This window comes from Rosa chinensis, chromosome 6 (genome assembly GCF_002994745.2).
Source record: "Rosa chinensis cultivar Old Blush chromosome 6, RchiOBHm-V2, whole genome shotgun sequence".
Lineage (NCBI taxonomy): Eukaryota > Viridiplantae > Streptophyta > Magnoliopsida > Rosales > Rosaceae > Rosa > Rosa chinensis.
The window spans coordinates 61,638,423-61,654,562 of record NC_037093.1 but is presented as its reverse complement, the minus strand read 5'-3'; the positions used below and the strand labels follow the sequence as shown (position 1 = coordinate 61,654,562).

At 38.3% G+C, this 16,140-nt stretch overlaps 2 protein-coding genes across 10 annotated transcripts; one reads left to right on the top strand and one right to left on the bottom strand.

Moving 5' to 3' along the window:
- Nucleotides 1-556: 556 nt before the first annotated feature.
- Nucleotides 557-5,231, top strand: LOC112174384 (probable LRR receptor-like serine/threonine-protein kinase At2g16250). Of its 2 annotated transcripts, none has more exons than XM_040507544.1 (5): nt 557-1,070; nt 1,217-3,250; nt 3,846-3,974; nt 4,119-4,141; nt 4,244-4,448. In XM_040507544.1, exons 2-5 carry the CDS (start codon nt 1,284-1,286, stop codon nt 4,303-4,305), a joined length of 2,181 nt encoding a protein of 726 aa, XP_040363478.1. In that variant the 5' UTR covers nt 557-1,070; nt 1,217-1,283; the 3' UTR covers nt 4,306-4,448. The 2 variants fall into 2 exon arrangements, with proteins under 2 accessions (XP_040363478.1, XP_024167915.1); XM_024312147.2 differs by having other exon boundaries at nt 563-1,070; nt 4,257-5,231.
- A 272-nt stretch (nt 5,232-5,503) lies between these two features.
- Nucleotides 5,504-10,421, bottom strand: LOC112174383 (5'-nucleotidase domain-containing protein 4). Of its 8 annotated transcripts, none has more exons than XM_024312141.2 (17): nt 9,889-10,421; nt 9,543-9,613; nt 8,909-9,237; nt 8,604-8,681; nt 8,253-8,473; nt 8,083-8,175; nt 7,901-7,984; nt 7,679-7,795; nt 7,365-7,470; nt 7,110-7,226; nt 6,904-6,961; nt 6,678-6,754; nt 6,515-6,585; nt 6,370-6,430; nt 6,215-6,274; nt 6,027-6,089; nt 5,504-5,814 (listed from the first exon to the last, which is right to left on the bottom strand). In XM_024312141.2, the coding sequence occupies exons 3-17, from the start codon at nt 9,206-9,208 to the stop codon at nt 5,692-5,694; spliced, it is 1,629 nt and encodes a 542-aa protein (XP_024167909.1). In that variant the 5' UTR covers nt 9,209-9,237; nt 9,543-9,613; nt 9,889-10,421; the 3' UTR covers nt 5,504-5,691. The 8 variants fall into 8 exon arrangements, with proteins under 8 accessions (XP_024167909.1, XP_024167910.1, XP_024167911.1 ...); XM_024312142.2 differs by having other exon boundaries at nt 8,909-9,234; XM_024312143.2 differs by having other exon boundaries at nt 9,893-10,421.
- Between the last annotated feature and the right edge of the window lie 5,719 nt (nt 10,422-16,140).

Below are 16,140 nucleotides of genomic sequence, written 5' to 3'. Positions count from 1 at the left end.
TTTATTGTAAACAATTTTATACTCGGATGATCATTAATTGTTCATTTATAAGTTGATTTTTAACTCAATTAAAAATTAATGTGGAAGACTGTTCCAATAATGAGACAGCTTAAAGACTACTTAAAAGTTGGTTTATACTTTGAAAAGAGTAAGATGAAAGTCTCAAATGTAAAATAATTATATCTTATATATTGCAAATATATCATGTCACAAATGTATTAACAAAGTTTGATACGTCTTTTCTTGGTTTACTTGGTGAAATATAATTTTTGCTTTCATTCTTTTTCTTTGTAACAATGATCATTTAAGTCAATTTAAGTTTTATTTCCATATGTCTAATAATTTATTTATAATTTATTTAATAAAAAAAAATCAAGGAATATCTTTATACATTTAAAAGTGTTAAATCATTCAAATAGTTTCGGCATGGAATTATCAACTTGAATATTCAATAGTTAAGGACTAGAATCATTTAGATTTGGATTGATGACAGGTCTGATTCAACTCTATTACCAAGGGGGGGGGGGGGGGGGCGCAACAAACAAGAAAAATCAAACCTCAAGCAGCCTTTGAATTGTCTGTCACGAACTAGCTAGAAAGTGATTTGTTTACATTATTGATCCCACTTCCAATCACAGACAAATCCCACACACACAGCACCACTTAGTCCCAAAACAGTAATTGTCAACTCAACCTCACAGACCAAGAACAAGAAGAAGAAGCCCAATTTTATAATCTCCACCACCATCACACCTCCCAAGCCATTAACTAATGCCACTGCAAACCGGAGCTACCACAGTCATGGCTTCATTAATGGCTTCTCCGGTGAGTGTCTGAAAGTGACCCAGTTTGGGGCTTTTGGCGGTTGGGCACAGTCTTCACTGCCTCTCTGTCATTTAAAGCTTTTTCACCTTCAATTCCTCTGCTTCATTAAAACCCCTTCTCCACTTTTACCAAAGAACATTTAAAGCCCTTGTGCGCTTGCCACCCTCTTTTGGAAAACCCATCAAAGCTAAAGCTCATAGCTTTTACCCTTGAGGACTAGAATGCAGAAGAAGCAAGGTTCTTAGGTAAGTACCCCTTTTTTTTTTGTTTAAATTTCTCAGTACTGCATGCCTTTTGGGTATTTCTTGTACCGCTTGAATTGTCTTTCTTGTTCATAAAGACTTCAACTTTATGTGTTTCTTATTTCTTGCTTAAATTTATTTTTTGGTAGAGAAAAACCAATCCCTGAGTTGAACTAGAAGAATAAGAAGAAAGAGAAGGAGCCTCCCTTGACCAAGATGAAGATGTACAGTACGTTATCACATACTAAAACCCAAGTTGGCGTCTTTACAATAGCACTAGCTTTGTTCTCCATTAACTGCGTTTTTGCCCAGAAAGGTTCTTTAAGCTCCGCCGTAGAACGGTCGGCGTTACTGAACCTCCGGTCCTCTTTAGGAATCAGAAGCCGATACTGGCCCAGAAGGGCAGACCCTTGTTCTCGCTGGACCGGAGTGGAATGCCGGACCGGCCGTGTCATTGGAATCACAGTCTCCGGTTTGAGACGGACCACCGTCGGGCGGCGCAACCCCCAGTTCGCCGTGGATTCTTTAGCCAATTTTACATTCTTGGCTACTTTTAATGCTTCTGGGTTTTCGCTTCCGGGGTCTATACCGGACTGGTTTGGCCAGAGACTTGGTTCGCTCCAAGTGCTTGATCTAAGGTCTGCTTCTGTCATTGGTGCTATACCTGAGTCACTTAGTAATTTGACAAAGCTTAAGTCTTTGCATTTATCTGGTAATGATATTACTGGTATTGTGCCTTCTGCATTGGGGAACTTGGTTGGCTTGGAGGTTCTTGATGTTTCGAGGAATTCGTTTACTGGGTCCATACCTTCTGCTTTTGCCTCTCTTGGAAATCTTACAATGCTTGACCTTTCTTCAAATTTCCTATCCGGGCCAATTCCACCGGGTTTAGGCACCCTTTCGAGACTTAAGTTCCTGAACCTGTCTGATAATAGTCTCACTGATTCCATACCGGTTCAGCTTGGCAAGCTTTCCCAGTTGCTCGGACTTGACTTTAGCAAGAACTCTTTGTCTGGGACATTGCCTGTGGAGTTGAGAGGGTTGAGGAGAGTGACGAAAATGGAGATTGAACATAATGATCTGGAAGGTTCACTGCCAGAGGGTTTGATTTCGAGTCTTGCTGAGCTGGAAGTTCTAGTTCTGAGTAGGAATAGACTTGGGGGTGCTCTTCCTAGTGCATTGTGGTCACTTCCCAGTTTGCGGTTTGTTGATTTATCCAGCAACAATTTTACAGGACCTCTGCCGAGCATCAGTACAAATGGTAGTTTTAGCAGAGCTGTGTTCAACCTCTCTGATAATCTTCTGTATGGAAATCTGACTTATCCTCTTGTGAAATTTGGCTCCATTGACTTGTCTGGGAACTTTTTTCAAGGCAAGGTATTGACAGATAATCAAAGCAATGCTACTCTTACTACAAATTGCCTCCAGTTGGTACCAAAACAGAGGAGCTTACAGGAATGTAGACAGTTTTATGAAGAAAGGAGTTTAGCTTTTGATGATTCTGGGGTACCTGGACCAGCCCAGCCACCGTTTCTAGAACGTGACTCGAAGAGCACAAATCGATTAATATATATACTGGTTGGAATATTTGGTGGACTAGGCTTCATTCTGATTTTGGTAGTGGTTCTGGCAATGCTCCTGAAAAAGGGTAATAAAGCCACAAGTCAACGAGGAAGTGCAAATGTAGGGCCTGTTCCAGATGGAGACGGCCTTTCACTCCCTAAAGATCCCATGTATGCAACTGGCCTAGGAGATCCATTTACATATGGGCAGATTCGCCAGATTGCTGGTGATTTTGGTGAAGAAAGTCTTATCAAACATGGACACTCTGGGGACATATTTCACGGTTCCTTGGTAAGTGGAACCCCTGTAGTTATCAAAAGGGTAGATCTGCATTCCTTCACGAAAGAATCATATATGATAGAAATGGATTTATTCAGCAAACTTTCACACACAAGATTGATCCCCCTTCTGGGGCATTGCTTGGAGCATGAGAGTGAGAAGCTTCTGGTTTACAAATATATGCCAAATGGAGACTTGGCTAGTTCCTTGCATAGAGTTGCAAATTCAGCCGATGGCAAATTACAGTCTTTGGATTGGATTACAAGACTAAAAATTGCAATTGGAGCTGCTGAAGTCCTAGCTTACTTACATCATGAGTGCAGCCCACCTCTTGTTCACAGGTATTACTGAACTTGCTTTCAGCTATTATTATGCTCTCTTCATTTCAACTAAGTTGCTGTTGCTGATTTCATCTTAATCTGACATTTTTAGCCATTATTCATACTTCATAGTGAATTGGAATCCTCATAATTTAGGCCCTTACTAATTAGAATACAGTTCTTTGTAGTCGTTGAAAACATTCTAGATCAATGGGATTTCTTAACAAGCTGTGTAGTCATTTGATGAAGCAGAGGTGGCTGGACTAAGTAAAGATTTTGTGATAGGTTATTGTACAAGATAGAGCCGAAACTAGTTGAATATGCAATGTCTTGTGGTTGATGTTAGGGCATGTTATACCCCTCGGCACCCATCATCTGAGACTCCAGTTTGCAGAAATCGCTGTAGATGTTTATTTTAGATGTCTTGTGGCTGATGTTAGGCCATGTTTGGTACCTCGGTACCCATAATCTGAGACTTCAGTTCGCAGACTCGCTGTAGTTCTTACTTCATGCTTTTAAAGGGTTTTTACTTCATGTTTAATTTAGCTGCATTTGCAATTTCAACTTTGCTTATTAAAATGAGCAACTGATTAAAAGTTTATTTTGGTGGTTGAAGAGATGTTCAAGCAAGCAGTATACTTCTGGATGACAAATTTGAGGTACGACTTGGAAGCTTGAGTGAGGTCCGTGCGCAAGAAGGGGATGCTAACCAAAATGTAATCACAAGATTGTTGCGGAAACAGCAGTAAGTGTTTAACTTCTGTACTTAGAACCCTGCCTATTTGCAACGTTGGCATTCTTCATCAAATTATAGTTCTGGGGATACTTTTATCTGTTTTGTTACTCTAAAATCTATTAGTATAATGACAGTTTTCTTTGTGTTATGCAGAAGTTCTGAACAAAGCCCTTCTGGTACGTCCCTTTTTTTTTTTTTTTTTAAGTTTCATTCCTAGCTGTTTCCTAGATTCTTTTCTCTTACAATTCTAGTCTGGAAAAGAACACTTATTTCTTTTGTTTCAATGAACAGCCCCGACGTCATCGGTGACTTGTGCTTACGATGTGTACTGTTTCGGTAAGGTTTTGCTTGAGCTTGTGACAGGCAAGCTCGGTATCAGCAAATCAGATGATGCCTCTACAAGAGAGTGGCTGGATCACACAGTGCGTTACATCAGCATATTTGAGATGGAACTGGTGAGTAAGATTGTTGACCCATCTCTAATAGTAGATGAGGATCTATTGGAAGAAGTGTGGGCCATGGCAATCGTGGCCAGGTCCTGCCTTAACCCCAAGCCTTCCAAGCGTCCGCCCATGAAATACATCCTTAAAGCATTGGAAAACCCTCTAAAGGTGGTGAGGGAAGAGAGTTCGAGCTCTGCAAGGCTGCGGACAACTTCATCTAGAAGATCATGGAGCACTGCTTTCTTTGGTAGCTGGCGGCACAGCTCATCAGAGAATGCCACTGTTCCTGGCCATACAAACAGAGAGAGTATCAGTGGCTTAAAACAGGCAGGGCGAGCAGGTTCTCACGGCAGTGGTGGAAATGAGTTCTCTTCACGTAAAAGGTTGTCCAATGAAATTTTCCCTGAGCCAATCGAAATACAAGATGTTGAGAGGCCAGAAGAACAGTAGTTGAAAGAGTGCTTATGATATGTTATCTTGAAGAGCGGTGTTGGTGTTCATGTGACTAGCTGCTGAACAGCATCACTGCCACTAGTTTCGTTGCATTGTATCTTGGAGTTGCATCAAGCTTGACGAGGATAACCACGTAAGCTGACCCTTTGCTGAAGTTATGAGGTTGGGTCTGATGTTGCTAGGATACATGAAAATGTATAATCATGTCGATGAGTGGATCTCTAAAGATGATCCAAATTCTTAGTGGTTATGAAAGCTTCTTATTGTCGAAAAGGAGCTGCATAGTCTCTGTAATTGTCAAATTGATGCTTTATGAAAGATCCCCACAAGTAGAGCACAATTTTAATTGTCAAATTGATGCTTTATGAAAGATCCCCACAACTAGGGCACAATTTTGGTAGATTTCTCGAGACATTGCCATGTTTTTTTTTTGGAAGGGGACATTGCCATGTTTCTATTTGTTCAGGAATTTGGCAGAGAATCCACTAGCATGCCTCGGCCTTTTTCTTTTTTTCCCTTGTTCTTCCTTCAGATGCCTTGAATCCAGTTCCACTTTTTGTTCACTTTTCATTTAAATTGATTATCTTCAACCTGAAACTCTACGTCTTATCCTCGCTATTAATACAATAAATATTGATGTAATACGCACGGAACTGATCTACTAGATTCTCATAGAAAAGTTTATACCACATGAGAGTATGCTCTTAAGCAATTCATTTTTACAGTTACTGTATTACAGCAAAACATCTAGAGGAAGAAGGCTTCGGTGCAAGCTCTACTTTATGCTTTCCCAACATGCTATGCCCCCTTTCTTAGGATGCCTCATTTCTTCATAAGGGAATAATATCAAATTCATGGGGCATGTAATCTTCACTGGGTCTGTAGTATTTGTCCGGGGAGTACAGGCTCAAGTTCGAAACTTGACTAGTATACAGGCAGGCAAATCTCTCAACCTGCATCGTGAAATGACATTTCAGAAAAGATATTGCAAGGTACAAATACCAAGAGCAAAATCCACTTTGATGACAATTGATAAAAAGAGAAATAGAAAAGCAAAGACAAGTTAAGTTCATCATCATCTTTCTTTGCATAATGTATATTAGCATCTGAACTGAATTTATCCAATGAGCTAGCTAAGGCCAACATGTTTGACATACGTACTCACCTGATGTGCAAAGCGAGAGTTCTGATAACCAGTCTTCATGAGTTGTCCCCAAGTCTTGTGAAACTGCAATCATTGGCCAACCAAGAGATCACTAATTACAAACCAAACTCAACCAACTCAATGCTCCACTGGACTTTAAGCCCAGAAACTAGGAAGCACATTACACGTGGTAGAAGAGACGACACTACCTTTTGGTGGCATTTACGCTGAGCATCTTGATGGCTGAACCGCACTTGATCCCTTTGAGACTATAAATAAAACCATTGAGAAGATAATCAATATAAATTACACAACTGTTAAGTAAAATATTTATATGGCTGGAATATATTTTGCTTCAGCTAACCTCCAAAGCGTTGTATTCAGAAGATAACTGTTGCTTCTCCTCAGCACTGATATCTTCAAACCTGAAAAAAGCAATCTCACTTCTATGTAAAGTGTTCCTGAAAAAGTAAAAGAAAAAACAAATCGCATTCTAGATAGATACTGACTTCAGAGACCACTTCAAATGATGCATTTTGTCCTCAATGAGGTCACGCTCATTCCTCAACAATCGAAGTTGCTGCATGAAACTAGTGATATAAGTTACGTTCTAATTAAACTTTGTTAATTTAACACCTAAATTAGCACCGTCAAATTTAGTTTTAGAAAGACCTTGCGGGTATCTCTTAATTCCCACAGGAGTTCAACCTCCCTCTCTAGCTCTGGAACAACAAGCATTGTTCTCCACCCTGTTCATAAAGACAAGGAAATACAATCATATGCAAAGAAAGACATGGGAAAAAAAATGTACACTTTAAAAGACTTGATGCAGAAAACAGAGTCAAAATAAAATTCAAAAAAAGTAGAGAGAGAGAGAGGAGATAAGAAGATTTAGTACCAAGAACCTTTTTGCTACGCAAAATATCACCATAGATATGATCCCCAACATAGAGAACCTAATCAAAATGAGTAGGAATTATAATTAAGCATCAAAACTTGAAATGGGAGGCACATCTGACCTCAACAATTAAAAGGAGGAAAATTGTCGAGATGACATTAATGTGATATTAACTTTCCCGCTGACATCCTGAAAGGATAGCTCACCTGTGCACTTGACTCAATTGAAAGCAGTTTATGAAGATGACCAACACTGCCTCCCTGGAAAACTCTGCAAGCCTTATCTGTTCCCTTCAATGAGAATGCCGGTGGAGAACTTCCAACCTTTCACATAAAGTAAAAAATAAATTGATAATACTAGATAAAAGACATAGAGCAGCCTTTCGAGAAGAAAAAAAGAAGAAGAAGAACATAGAGCAGCATGATATGCTAGGCATGAGTGAACATGATTAGTATACCAACCTGGGCCATAGGAGAGCCATTATCTGTATTAATTAGCATCCCAGACTCATGTTCAACTTCAAACAGATTTGCACGATTGCCATCATGGAAGAAGCCTGGCTTTGCACTGCATGGATAACGCTTCTAAATGGTTAGTATAGTGACAATAACAATGATACAGCATAAAATAGATATTTAGAAGTAGAATACATATTTGAAACGTATAATAGCAGTTCTTCAATTTGATAAGTAATAATCTAAAGTGCTAACATAATGCTGAAGAACAATAATGAAGTACAACTGGAGGATAGTGAAAAAGATAAGGAAAATATGACCTGCCAGTGATGACGACATCAAAGTATTGAAGCCAGTCGAAATTGCATTTTCTACTACCATCCAATGTACGTGACTCACAGAGGAAATTCATTACAATGTTTGTATAGTCCCATAAACTGTACGATGTAAAAATCCAAAAATTGTTTCATAAATTATTAGCAACAATATCCATAAGATTTTCAACTCTAAATTATAAAAATCGATAACAGAGGCACAAATACCTGTTTGTCACCAAGAATGTAGATCGGCGAGAATCTCTAAGCATTTTGAGCATGGGAACAATGGAGGTATCTTCATTAATATACCTAAGTAGCAATAAGCAGAAAGGCTCGTAAGACAAATGTACCTTCAAGTGATCACTTTTGCTATTTGAAACTAATAATTTTTTTTTTTTTATCCTTACCTGCCAGGATCTTTTGCAACCATTTGCTTTAAAGTTCCATCACGGTGGCACAAATCAACTGCAGCTCGAACATCTTTGTAGATAACAGCGTAACTTAAAATGAAAATAATAATAATCAACGTACTGGTATAGAAGAAGTTTAGAAACCTCACAGAAAGTCATAATCTTACTCGACACCCTTTGGAACCTTTCCAGGATTGTTGTCTTTAAAGTCAACCAATTGGGCAAACAAGTAGGCTTCAGCTAGAGAAAAAAGGGTGTCAATGAGAGCATAATCAGGCTCGTCAAAGGAATCCCTTAGTAATGTGTTTCCATAGATACCAACTTTATCTTCCTTAGACAACTCCTTGAATCCATGGTAGGCTACCTTCACATACTTATGGCGATCCATCTGTACAACCATCAATTCAACTGTCTCACTATAGATTCATGCAAGCAACAGAACAGCAACCCAACTAACTAGGATTAACAACAAATGAAACAATACCAAAAAAAACGAAGACTAAATAAACAGGGCTGACCTTCAAGATGTTGCCTCTCTTCTTATCAAGAACCAAGCCTCTCACCATGTACTTCCAATCAAATGTCCAGTCCAGCAACTACATGAAGTATTTTTTCTCAATGAATGTAATACATATTGCTCAAAATTTAAGAATAGTAGTAAACAATGTTGGCAAAGAATGTAACAAGAACATACTAGCTACGAAGTAATGGCTGGGTCACTTGAGAATTAAAAACCATAAAAATTGTACATATGACACAATAGCAACATCAATTTCTTCATAAGAGGGAAAGAACAAATGAGAAAACAGAATGACAAACATACCTCGCGCGGGTATCCCAAATCGAATACCAATTTCCTGACAGTGCCTTCATATGCAAGAGATTCAAAGGTTTCTGGCTTGTATTGTGCCAACGTGTAATCCATATCAAACCCCACTGCAACAATATTCTTCATATTCAAGGATCGGTTGCAGAAGATATGCTTTCCTAGATCAATTTCAAACCCTCCTCCGGGAGATGACCACACACATGGTTCTTGACCACCATGACAAGAACCCATGTGCAGAAGATGTGTCGAGCTCTGCTTGTTGTCACCTACAACAGTCTCGTGGCTCTTTTCCATAGAATAGCTGGCTCGCAATTGATTACCTACTGGTACAAGTCAGCATATATGGGATCAAAATTTCAGAGCTCAGCAAAAACCAATTTCAAATTGCTTTCAACTAATTACTTCCGTAAAAGGTGCTGCATGCAACGCACACATGAAAGACATGCAGCAATACCAACAAAACAGACTGTTACTCTTTCAGCAACGTTGTCTTAAAAGCTACAAGTTACTATCCTCATTCATTACCCTCTGACCCTTTCCAAAACTTCCCAGACTTCTTATAGCAAAAGTAACAAGAAGGAGAAGAAGAAAAGAAAACCCCCCATTCCTGAAAACCTGGACATGTTACCTGCAATGGTGCCGCTCACTGTGGACCACGCTAAGTTCCAACTCTAACAATTCTCCGGCTCCAGGAAACACCTATAAATCCAATTTCTCAATCAAAAAAAAAAAAAAAAAAAATCCCTGTGCTCTCAGAACAAACCCAACCCCCTCAACCAAACCGAAATTGATACTATTAACACATGCATGCAGCCAATTCTCAACGAAAATTCACATTAAAAAAAAAAAAAAAAAAAAACTCCTGTATCATATAACCAGCAGCCTACAATGAACAAAAAAAAAATGATGCAGACACACACAGGCTAGAGAGCGAGATGGAGGAGGAGAGCGGAATAGAGGGAGAGGAGCATAACCTACTGTGTGAATTCCTTTCCGCTTTCCGGGAGAGTGAGAGCGATCTGGTTGGCCGAGAATGGCCGAGGAAGCGAAGCGAATCCGGGAATAAGAGAAGGAGGGCAATTCAGGAGGAGCAGAAAACAAAGCGAGGCAGAGCGAAACGGGCTTCTTGGGAATGCGCATGGTAGAGGACTTAAATAGGAAGCATTTCAAATTACGAGGAGAGATTAATGAGGATGAGGACGATGATGATAGGGTGAAGCGGAGGAGGAGGAGGAGGGGGGAATCTGATGCCGAAATGCCAGCGGGATTATTACGAATCGGAGAGAGTGGGATTGGTGCAGCAGCAAAGAACATTTAATCCAATTGGAAACTGGGGTTGATTCTTCTTCCACATTGGGAATATGGGGGAAAGGGAGAAGAGGGGAATTTTCCCCTGGCAGGTTTCAGAGAGAGGTGGTTCGTTTCCGTTTCAGGAAATGGGGTACGTTTTTGGGTATTGTTGGGAGAGTGGTGGGAAATTGTTACAGGGATTCAGATGCTGTGGACACGTAAGATTGTGACGCAGTTCCCGTGCTCATTCATTTTGCATTATTTATCCACTAGACATTTCCGACCAATTTTTGCGTATATTTTTTTGTAGAGAAAAAAATAAAGTGCGAAAATTTGACGGTATATACCTTTTTTTTTGTTCTATGCATGTTTACTTGCATGATAGGGATCATAGATTTAGTAACGTAATCAAATCTTTGAAGAAATGAGAGAATTTATTTGCGTCTTGATGTACGATCACTTTGCACTGTCGTTTTCTAATAAGGAAGAGATACGAGGCAGAACATCCAATCGATAGATTTAGTAACGTAACTGAATCTCTTAAGGAATTACAGAATTTATTTGCATCTTGACGTGCAATTGCTTTGTAGTGTAGTTTTCTAATAGGGAAGAGATGTGAGGCAGAACATCTGACCGATAGATTCAGTAACGTAACTGAATCTCTATAGGAATGAGAGAATTTACTTACGTCTTGATGTGCGATCACTTTGTAGTGTTGTTTTCTAATAGGGAAGAGCTGTAAGGCAGAACATCTGACCGATAGATTATGTAACGTAACTGAATCTTTGAATAAATGAGAGAATCAACTTGCATCTTGATGTGCGATCACTCTACTATGTTATTTTCTAATAGAAATTAGATGTAAGGCAGAACATACGATCGATAGATTTAGTAACATAACTAGATTTTTGAGGGAATGATATAATTTACTTATGTGTTGATGTGCAATCGCTTTGCAATGTCGTTTTCTTTGTTTATGGAAATGTAAAAGAAATGTTGGGATTTGTTTTTTATTTTCTACTTATTTTAAGTGAGTAAAATAGTGTAAAACTATAAATTATGAACCATCATAGTGTATGCTAGGACGATTGTCATAAGACTATTAACTTTCATTGTAGTTGTTTATTGTTTGATGCAACCGAATGAGTAAACGATTTTTGTTTAAGTGAATTTTTGCAGAGGTGATCTTTAATGATTGATGTAGCTTTTGAACGGTTAAATTATGAATTTAGATTGCCGACTATATGTAAATAAGAGAGAGTTTTGGTGCTCACATGCATACTGGTTCGGACGCAGGTGTTTTTCCTAACAATTTTTCAAGAAACAAAAACAAAACATGGAATTTTGTTTCAAAAAATAAAATATGAAATTTAAATAACTAATGAAAAAGAGAAAGACTAGTCAAATTTGTGGTACCGATGTCATTTTTGGTAATAGGTACTTTGGTAAATACAAAATTTACTCTCACTATTATTCATCATCCCAAAGACAAATAAAAAAATAAATTTTGGGAATATATGGTGAAATTGAATGATAGTGGGTTTGTTTTCGTTCTTCTTCTTTTTTTCCTCCCCCCCCCGAAGCGAAAATTGATGGGATTCTTCTTATGTAATTTGATGGTGATCGTCAATATGGGGGGGGGGATTCGATGAAGGATGGAGAAACAACGTGACATGAGTCACATGACTAAACAAAATGGACGATTGGCCGACACCTCACCTCAAAAAGGGGCATGCTTTCTACCTGCATCCATACCCGGTGGGTGGTGCATTTATAAGTTAAGAGAAAATGTTACAAACAATACCCGAACTAAGACTCATTCTTGACTTCAGTACCCGACTATGCAAAACTATCACTTTGGTACCCCAAGTTTGAAGTCCGACCCAAGAATGGTACACGCCATCCATCACGGCGTTAACTAACTAACCACGTGGCATATTTTGAGGGCCCTCATGGTTTGCCACGTAGCAAAGACTTAACGCTGTGATGGACGACGTGTACCATTCTTGGGTCGAGCTTCAAACTTGGGGTACCAAAGTGATAGTTTTGCATAGTCGGGTACTGAAGTTAGGAGTCGGCCTTAGTTAGGGTACTGTTTGAAATATTTTCTCTTATAAGTTATAACCGACTTCTCCGTTGCTTGCTTGAGCACAAGCCTCCGTAATTTGTCACACTCATCTTGGGCTATACGGCCCCAATAAAAAAAAAGATCTCGGGCTATACCTATTTTATAAAGGCGACGTCATAATTAGACTTATGCCATTATTATATGCTTGATTGTCATCTCATATTATTTAGCTTATTATCTCAAAGATTTCACATAAATTAAGCATGTGTAAGTGAATTAAATTATGTGAAATCCTCTGAAACATTTATATTTCATGCCCAATTATGTGTTACATTCATTGAACTAACTGTAAAATTAGTATGACATTAGTTCACAATTTATATGTGATTTTGATCCACATATATGCAAGTATTTCCTCTTGTTTATCATGTAACACATAAATATTTTTTTCCTCCGCCTAAGATTCAACTTTCTGAGATATTTTATATCAAACATATATAAAAAAAATTAGATATTAGAAGCAATTAAACATTCTAGAGTGCACGTCAATTAAATGAACTGGAACTTGAGTGCCCGAGTTCTGGGTGTCCCAATTAAATGGAGGGCCAAGCGTTTTGGGTTTTGCAAGGTGTTTGATTCAACTCTAAGCTTGTGGTGTTGGAATTGAGCTATTTTGTGGACCATACCAATAGGCTATGCTTTTCTAAGGATTCGTATTTGGAATCTAGGAGGATTAACCCGACTACTCATATTTATGCTCTTCATGCTTGGAGAGGGTCTATGTACTATGTTTATATTTCATAGTGTAATCATACTTATGTTCTTCATGCTTAGAGAGGGTCTATGTACTATGTTTATATTTCATAATGTAATAGGCTTGCTTAGAATAAGTGAGCGTTGATTGTACAATGAATGGACCTATGTCTACATACTAAATCTTCTTGTCTACCTACCTATGATGGCGGAAAGGTATGTAATAGTCATTCTGACTTGAGTTGAATGAGAAATATTTGTGATTTGATTCCACACAAAAAAATAATAAATAAATAAATAAATAAACTAGAATGAGGTTTCTAGCACGAGATTTTTAGAGTTTTCTAGATAAATGTATGAAAGTTTGAAGTTTCCTTAAAGTGGTGGCTGCTAGGAGACTTTTTATGCTATATAATTATAGTCTAACTCTATATTTTCTTTAGGGTCCTTGACCCAAAGAACCAAAATTGGCAAAAATTATTCCACTTACCCCATCAACATATTTTTATTCCCACTAACATAATTTAAAGTGAAATAACAATTTTGACCTCAAACTAATTAAAAAACTACATTAATGTCATCGAGTACTCTCTCTCTCTCTCCGCCGAACCGAAGACTCCCTCTGTATATCCACCACCGTCGCTTTCCTCCCCCTCTCCACTGCCGTGTTCTTCCTCTTCCCCTCTGACCCGGCCGGATCCAACTCGTCGGAGAAGCTCACCTTGGACCTCTCTAGCTTCTTCTTCCTCTGGTTCTCAAATGTGGCAAACCATGGCGAGTTCAGCAGCCTCAACTCACCGCCGGACCCGAGGACCAGATCTGGCAAGGACCGCAACTCCGTTTTGCAAAACCGACAGCAGTCGTCATTTCAGCCTCGGGCTCCGACGACCTTCAACTCTCCATCTCTTCCTTGTCGAGGTTAGAATTTTCACCATGTTTGGCAAAAGCTTCTGCAAAATTTCCATTGATTTTCCGTAGATCAGAGGGATCTACTTCATAGAAGATAGGCACCACTCGTATAAGAAATGAAATACTCTGAGCAGTTTGCTCGTCTGGTTCTACAAGTCAACTCGTCAAGAGTCGTCGTCTGTTGAATGGCGTTGAGACTGCACCTACTAGCTACTTTACATTTACTGTTATCTTGTTGAATTGTTAAGGACACCCATTTTGTAAGCTTATCTAGAATAGTCAACTACCTATTATGGTTCATGATAGCTATATTGTCAAGGACACCCTTCTTTCTTTATATGTTGTATTGCAAGCCATTTTTGGCTATCAGAGAAATATAACTATGTTTTGATATTTTGCATCTTTCTTTTATGTTCTTTAGTTTTTGTACCCCATCAAATGGCCCACGCGTTTTTACTTTTTAGTTTCTATCAAATCGATTGCGGGCCTCGTCTTCTCTCTCTTTCTATTATTTTTGTTTTTGTTGGTAAAATGGGGCAGAAGGCCAAGAAGAAAAAAAGAGGGACAATACACGTCTATTACTCTCCAATAGACGTCTGATAAAGGTCTATAGTAGGAGACAATAGTTGTTTTGAATTGATATAATTTTCTCGATTTTTTCTCTTAATCAAAGTTTTATTTGTCTAATTTTAAGGAGATTAGTTTCCATTCCGGCAATACATGGCTGATAGACGTCTATTGGGGCAGTAAAGCTTTCCGGTGAGGTTTTCTGAAAAGTTCGGTGGGCGGCGACCGGTGACCGGATTCAAGCGAAAGTTGGTCGGTGACCGGGCTCTGGCGAAGTCTTCTATGATTTTTCTCTCTTCCATTTTCTCTTTCCAAGTAATAAAAGGGTGATGGTAAAATGGTATTTTAAAAAAAAAAATCTTAATGGGGTATTAGGGAAGACATTCTTAGAGTGTTTTGGGTAAGAAGGAATTAAAAAAACTTAATGGGGGGTGAGGGTAAAATGTTATTTAAAAAAAAATCTTAATAGGGTATTAGAGAAGACATTCTTAGAGTGTTTTGGGTAAGAAGGAATTAAAAAAACTTAATGGGGTAAGTGGGAAAAGAATCTGTAGAAATAGGGTGAATGGACAAAAACCCTTTTCTTTATTAGTTTATTTTATTTTTAGATAATTTATTTGTTTTTGCGATTATTAGGTTTTCTGAAGTAAAATAAGAAAAGGAAACTAAAAGATGGAAAGTGCTTGGAACTCTAATACAATAAGGATTCTTGATCAATCGAATATTGCTCGATCCATGAAATTACCTAAAAGATGGAGATTTCCTTGGCAAAATCAATGACTTCGCAAGCTTTCATTGGATGAGCGATGTCAATTGTTGCCGGATCAATAAAAAAATTGGATTATGACTTTTACTTAAAGTAAGGAGTTAAAAAGCCACAAGAAAAAAAGAAGGAAGCACTTGGAATAGAAAAGACCTTTTGGATGACATAAGAAAACCCCATAAAGCATAAGAGAGCAAGAAATCATTCAAGCAACTCAAGGAGAAGAAGTAAAGTCAGAAGCCTTGTGCCTCTGTCAACGATCGATCGTATCTATCTTCAGCTTTCTACTACATCGTTGGCCATGCTCTTGACCTATTTCGATTTTCCTCATTTATTTATAGTCTATGTTTATCTCTTGTGTGTTCTTAAACAATATGTGTAACTAATTCCATATAGTTAAGGGCTACTTTAAGCCCTTATATAAACTTTGATGTTGGCATTTATTAACATGTTTTATGTATTTCAGATATTCATTGGTTTATCGTTATTTCATTAATTAACTTTGTATGTTTATTGATGGTACACAACATTAGTATACATGCTAGGTTATAAAACTATGAGTGTCTTGTATGATCATCATGTCTACTTGCATTCTAGAGTAGCGAGTGAGTGACTTGAGCCTTATTCACGTAAACCAATGTCTAGGTACATTAAGACAATATTAGTATCGACATTGCCTAGCCTTATTCATAATCTTTTAGATCATGATGACTTCTAGGTGAGAGCTATGCGAGAACATCACTCTAGGTTCCATTCTAGAAGCTAAGTTAAGATGCACACATCATGTACTTAACATACCAAGTAAGAAAGATTGAAAAGTTGAGTTCAACACATCATTGGCTTAGCTTGAGTAAGGATATCCGAATGAATTGAATT